This window comes from Oryctolagus cuniculus, chromosome 1 (genome assembly GCF_964237555.1).
Source record: "Oryctolagus cuniculus chromosome 1, mOryCun1.1, whole genome shotgun sequence".
NCBI classification, from domain to species: domain Eukaryota; kingdom Metazoa; phylum Chordata; class Mammalia; order Lagomorpha; family Leporidae; genus Oryctolagus; species Oryctolagus cuniculus.
The window spans coordinates 33,293,123-33,299,265 of record NC_091432.1 but is presented as its reverse complement, the minus strand read 5'-3'; the positions used below and the strand labels follow the sequence as shown (position 1 = coordinate 33,299,265).

Below are 6,143 nucleotides of genomic sequence, written 5' to 3'. Positions count from 1 at the left end.
CTGAGGTTCCTGCAGCCTACTGCACCTATTTTGGTTCCAGCTGTTGTCAGCTTGCCACACAGCTTTGCTCCTTCCTTTCTGATCACTTTAGACATTTATCAGCTCTGCTTTCCACCCCACTTAGATATTTTTGGCCTAAAATTTTCTCTAGCTTGGTATCTGTTTATTTCAGTCTGGGGTTGTACTTGAAAATGTAATTTTGAACCTCATTCATTGTGTAAAATAAGTGGTCTGCTTTGCTTACTCTGGGCCCTCTCCTGTGTTCATTCCTGGATAGTCAACATTGTAGCAGGTCAGCAACCTGATTCCCTCCAAAACAAGCAAAAAACTTGCACTGTATTTTTTTTTTTTTTAGTGTATATGCTGCCGAACGAGTTTTTGTTTTGTTTTGTTTTTTCTTTTTTTATTTTATTTTTTTTATTTTTATTTTTTTGACAGGCAGAGTGGACAGTGAGAGAGAGAGACAGAGAGAAAGGTCTTCCTTTGCCGTTGGTTCACCCTCCAATGGCCGCCGCGGCCAGCGCGCTGCGGCCGGCGCACCGCGCTGATCCGATGGCAGGAGCCAGGAGCCAGGTGCTTTTCCTGGTCTCCCATGGGGTGCAGGGCCCAAGCACCTGGGCCATCCTCCACTGCACTCCCTGGCCACAGCAGAGGGCTGGCCTGGAAGAGGGGCAACCGGGACAGAATCCGGCGCCCCGACCGGGACTAGAACCCGGTGTGCCGGCGCCGCTAGGCGGAGGATTAGCCTATTGAGCCGCGGCGCCGGCCTTGTTTTGTTTTTGACAGGCAGAGTTAGAGAGAAAGGTCTTCCTTCCATTGGTTCACCTCCCAAATGGCTGTTAACGGCTGGCGCGCTGCGCCAATCCGAAACCAAAAGCCAGGTGCTTCCTCCTGGTCTCCCATGCGGGTGCAGGACCCAAGGACCTGGGCCATCCTCCACTGTGCTCCCAGGCCACGGCAGAGAGCTAGACTGGAAGAGGAGCAACCGGGACAGAACCCGGGGTGCCGGTGCCGCACACGGAGGATTAGCCAAGTGAGCCATGACACCAGCCACACTGTATTTTCAAGTTGCTATGAATCCATAAGGAGAATGGATTGGCACCCAATACCTGCCCTGAGTTTTTTCTGGCTACAAGTCATCACAAAAATTCATTTACAGCAGTGTTGGCAACTTCTGTGAAGAGCCAGTAAAATATTTTCAGGTTTGGGGACCTCTCAGAACTGTTTAATTCTGTCATTGCAAGCACAAAAGCAGCCATATACAATATGTAAAGGAATGGGTATGGCTTTGAACATAAAGCTGTACTTGCAGATCTACTTTGGAATTTGGCCCACATTACATGATTGTTGGTAATTAAGCTCCAGCTTGACAATGTGCACTAAGCTTGGAACGCTTGGCAGAGTGTAGTAAGCACTTAGAAAATGAGCCAGCAGTTTGTTGTCTGTGAACCAGCATTTGGAGGAAGAAACATCCTATTATTTAAGTTGAGCTAGTGTAATATAGCATTTGATTAAGGACCAAGACGTCTAGTCCAGGTCCACTGCAGACTGTGTCTTAATGACCTTGGAAAATAATTTCACATTTGCGTTACTTTCCTCTTGAAAATTATTTACCTTACAACATGTGGGAAGGCTTCTTTGAAAAACTAAATTCTATAAATTCTTAAAAATATTAATTGCAGAAATAACACTAGGAATTAGATACAAAGAACTTCCCTTATTTATCAAGATGGGGTGTTTGAGGGGAAAATATTCATCATGCTCTTAAACTGAAAATAAGACTTAAAAGTGTAAGCATTCAACCTAACTAAAAACGGGTGTCTACTTTTGATGCTCTCAAGCTTCCTTTTTGCTTTTATCTTATGACTTATCCAGTGGCCAAGGTCAGAACTTACATTTTCCAATCCAAATTTACTGCTCTTTAGTTACCCTATTTTAAAGATACACATTTGTGTACACCAAGTTGAAACTCTACTGCTGCTCTTAGGAAAATATGGAAAGTGTAGATTTTTGTTTTAGTTCCCCAGAAAAGAAAGACACCATCTTGCTTAAGGTTTCCCAATTTAAAAAATAAATAATACTGTTAAAAGCTTTATTCTTTGTTAAGGATGTGTTGGTATAATTTGAACTTCGTATATGCTAAGGAGGAAGCTGTTCAATGTGGAGGTCTAAAAGTTAAAATACAGAAAGTTAGTAGTAGTTGTAAGCTTTTCTAACCTTTTCAGGTCTCATTTTAGCAATTACACCTACAACTGTTTTTGTAGACTTCAAGCACTAGCTATCTTTTTTGTTTTTGCTAAAGTTCCGCCTACTCAGATGCAAAACTTAAAAATTGAGCCAAATAATCTGTCAGATGTAGTTACTAAATGTACTCCTGGGAGCCATCTAATCTCCATGCAGACTAATTTTATATATGATTATATATGTATTGTATTTACTATCTACTAAATATATATATTTACTATATTGAATATATACTTACTATGTAATATGTACTTACTATATATTATATACTTAACTATCATATCACATTGTGGGTGTTTGATCCTTTCACATCATTGTGTTCTAATAGAGATAAACCATTTCTTCTCTTTTCTGTCCCCAAAAATCATATAAATTAAGCATTATTAAAAACTGGGCTTATTAGGAAAATCTTTATTACCTATAAAAAATTAAAATGCTCAAATGCTACTATTTCTAAATTTAGGTGACTAAAACATAAAAGTATATAACATGATGTCTCACACTCTCCTTTCCCAGACAGGCTGGATTATATCTATATGATTTATACACTGTGACTTTTTCCTGCTGTTTTCTATCAACCTTAATTGTGAAAAATGGTGCCATGTTGCCCTCTTGATATTATTTTGGAGATCAGTTAGGTCTTAAAGCATCCAGATGCGTACAGTTCTACACATATCTGTAGAATTAACTCACTAAGGTCTGCTCGGCAATATTTTTAATTGACTTACATGTTCTGTGGGAAAAGAAGAATCATAAAAAGTCTTTGCGATTGCATTCCTCTCTTCACTGGGTCCTCCCTTGGGATCTGGATGGATACTCCAGTTATTCAGAGTGTCAGCAACTCTGTTCATGCTGGTAGTATCTGATTGACAAAGGGGAAATGGCAACAACTGAATTTTATTCTCCAGGTACTCCTTTTAGTGATTGAATTTGTTTCTCCCTGATTGTGTGCTTTTGTATTTAAAAAGCGACAATTTTTTTTGAGTATTATAGTTTTCCTAGACTTTGTTCTCAATATTAGGCATTTTATTTCAAAAAATGAGGTTCTATTATTCTACTTTCTTAAACTTGTAGATTACTATAATTTTACATTAAAAGGAGTAAAATAAATCTTAAGAGCAAACAAGATAACTCATGTTTAATATTATGCTTATCTCCCTGCTTACTGCGTTGCCCAAACATAAACTTTTAACATGATGAACATTTTACCAATTCAAACTAATGGAAAAGTCTAAACCAACTAAATGCCAGATTTATTTATAAGTTATATCTGAAGAAACTGGCCACAGTAGTAAACCTAACAAAGGGTTGTTTGGAAGGGCTCATTGGGCATTAATAAATAGATAAAAATGATTTGCAGAACATGTCCACTATAAAGGTTAAAATGTACTGTATGAGAATTTTACAAGTTGAATTTCTACAAAATTGTAGACACCTCCAAAATACAATTTACCTTAGAAGAAAGGGCTCTAGGAAAACAGTAAATGAACCAGCTCCTGAAACTGCACCTGACCAACTCAATTAATGAAATCTGAAGTAATATAGTTTGGTAAGTGAGGTTATACAATATTTCAGTTTCTTCTGTTTTCCCTTATATTAGTGCTAGTGAACAATATTTGTTTTGATTCTTGAATATTTCTTTTTCAAGTTTTTAAATTTCCCTTTGAAAAGAAGCCTGTGAAATCTGAGGACACACAAAACTGCAGGTAATCCCTATTTCTTTAATGAGCTTAAATGCATTTATTAAACATAAATGTAAAGCATATTAAACCTTAATGCACCATCACCCAACTTCAACAGCCATCCGTGTTGTCATATATATTTCACTGATTTTCCTTTTTCCCCTTGCATATTTTAAAGCGAAATATGAACATTGTTACTTCACATGATAATTCTTAAAAGAGAACCTCGATTCTCTAAAATATGTAACATTTCAGTGTATTTACAGAAGTGCATAATTATAAAGGGGCTCAAAGTATCCCCAAAGTGACAAACTACTCATTTGTTCTAAAAAGGAAAAAAGAAATCAGACTAGGTAGTTACTCAATTAAAATTAATGACCCAGATCTATTGTTTTGCCGTTTGATGACAAAGTTTTTGTTTTCATTTCTAAAATGCAATTATATGTATTGCTTATTCTGCCCCAGAGTTAAGTAAAAAGAAATCTACTTTTCCACATTTACATAAAGATATATATATGTACTGCTTTAGGTTTGGACAAAAGACCATTACTGTAAACATTTTCATTTTAAATACAATCTATTTGGAGACTTTAAAAATCAAGAATTGTAAGAAAAACACATTTTAAGAATTAAAATTATTGCTTTCTTACCTGGTTCTATATCCTTTTTAATATCATCCACATTTTTCCCAAGAGTCACTGAAATGATCTTTTTGTGTTCTGATGGACCTAGTGGTCTCTCCTTCAGTAAAACAGGAATGCTAGATGTTGAAGTGCTCACTGTTTGACTTTCAATTTGATTTACTTTGGACCAAGGACTAGGATTTAAAAAATTCGTGTATACTGGTGTTTTCTCAGGTTTTTTATCTGAAGTTGGAAGATCAAAGGCTGACCTTCCACTTGTGTTTACTAAATCTCCAGATGGCTTTATGGGAAATGAATGGGATTCTTCCAGCTGTCCTTCACTGTACATTCTTCCTGAAACGATGTCATTTAATGACTCTGTTGTCTCTGTGTTATTTAACAATGTGTGCTGCCTTTCATTAACATTCACAAAAAGGAAGTGGTTGGGTTTTGTGGCTTCAGTTATCTGATTCTCATCAATCTGCCTATTGAGAAACTGTGTTTCTGTAGAAGTTTTCCTGCGAGCATCAGTTTTCACATCTCCAGTTTGTGAAGCATGACTACTGTCATCATTGACCTGAAGATGAGAAATGGTCACATGACTGTTTTCTAGATATTCCAAGCAGTTCTTTAGTTGACTGTTTTTCATATCACTCATACTTTTCCACATAGTTCCTTCCTCAGGGCCTGCGTTTGGTTTAACCAACACAGGCATAATATTAATATTTTTGTCTGAATTCTTAAGAGGTACTTTCAAATTATCAAGGAAAGCGGCAGATGAAATGGGGTGGTTGATTACTGTATCACAGGGAACAGTTAGTTCAGGTATCTCTGGGTTATCACTACAGACTGGCTGAAAATATGAAGTTTGTTTAAAAGGTAATATGCTGTACTCACTGTTTTCCTTTAACAGTTGTATTTGTTTTATTTTACATCGTTTATCATCTGACATAACACTACTTGAATCTTGTAAACTGTATTTCTGACAGTGAACAGAATTCTTTTTTACATCTAGAGATGAATCTAAAGCTGCTTTTGTCTGGTCACTATTAGTAATTTCATTCTTTGTAGCATTTTCTTCAGTTCCCAGAAGCAATCTGAACTGTTTGAATGGTTCACTTTCAGAACCATCTTTATTCTGACTTGTATTGTGAACCATGTCATTTAAAATACTATTAAATAATGTTCTGTTCTTTTCAGCCTCCAGATGTGCATCTGCATGGGCAAGGTCAGTTATTTCTAGGTGTACCTTTTCTGTTTCTTCTGCAGGATCTACCACTAATGAAGGATTATTTGGCAGTTTATCTTCTGTACAAACATTGTCTTTTTCCAAGCACATCTTGTCTTTTATTTCTGTAGTAACTGATTTTCTACAGTCAGTAACATTCAAGGTTTTTTCTAGACTAATTACTTTTTTATCTATGTAGAGAGTGTTGGTTAAGGAGATTTCACTTGGAGTTTCATCCTGAGACACTGCTGTATCAATTTTCTTGAAGTTTTTCTCAAAAAGTTGTAAATCTGTCATGATGAGAAAACAGTAAAGTTTTATATTGCACTCTGAAGTTTGCTTTTAGAAAACATACTTGTATCACCT

The 6,143-nt window shown here is 36.5% G+C and overlaps 1 protein-coding gene across 13 annotated transcripts in view; it reads right to left on the bottom strand.

Moving 5' to 3' along the window:
- The window catches only part of CCDC73 (coiled-coil domain containing 73), a 153,404-nt gene that overhangs the window by 2,404 nt on the left and 144,857 nt on the right, over window positions 1-6,143 (bottom strand). For all 13 annotated transcript variants that reach the window (XM_051825570.2, XM_070071699.1, XM_051825535.2 and 10 more), the window contains 2 exons: window positions 4,577-6,067; window positions 2,973-3,106 (listed from right to left, as the gene is read on the bottom strand). In XM_051825570.2, the coding sequence (XP_051681530.1) occupies window positions 2,973-3,106; window positions 4,577-6,067 (1,625 nt within the window). The remainder of the gene's footprint in view (window positions 1-2,972; window positions 3,107-4,576; window positions 6,068-6,143) is intronic.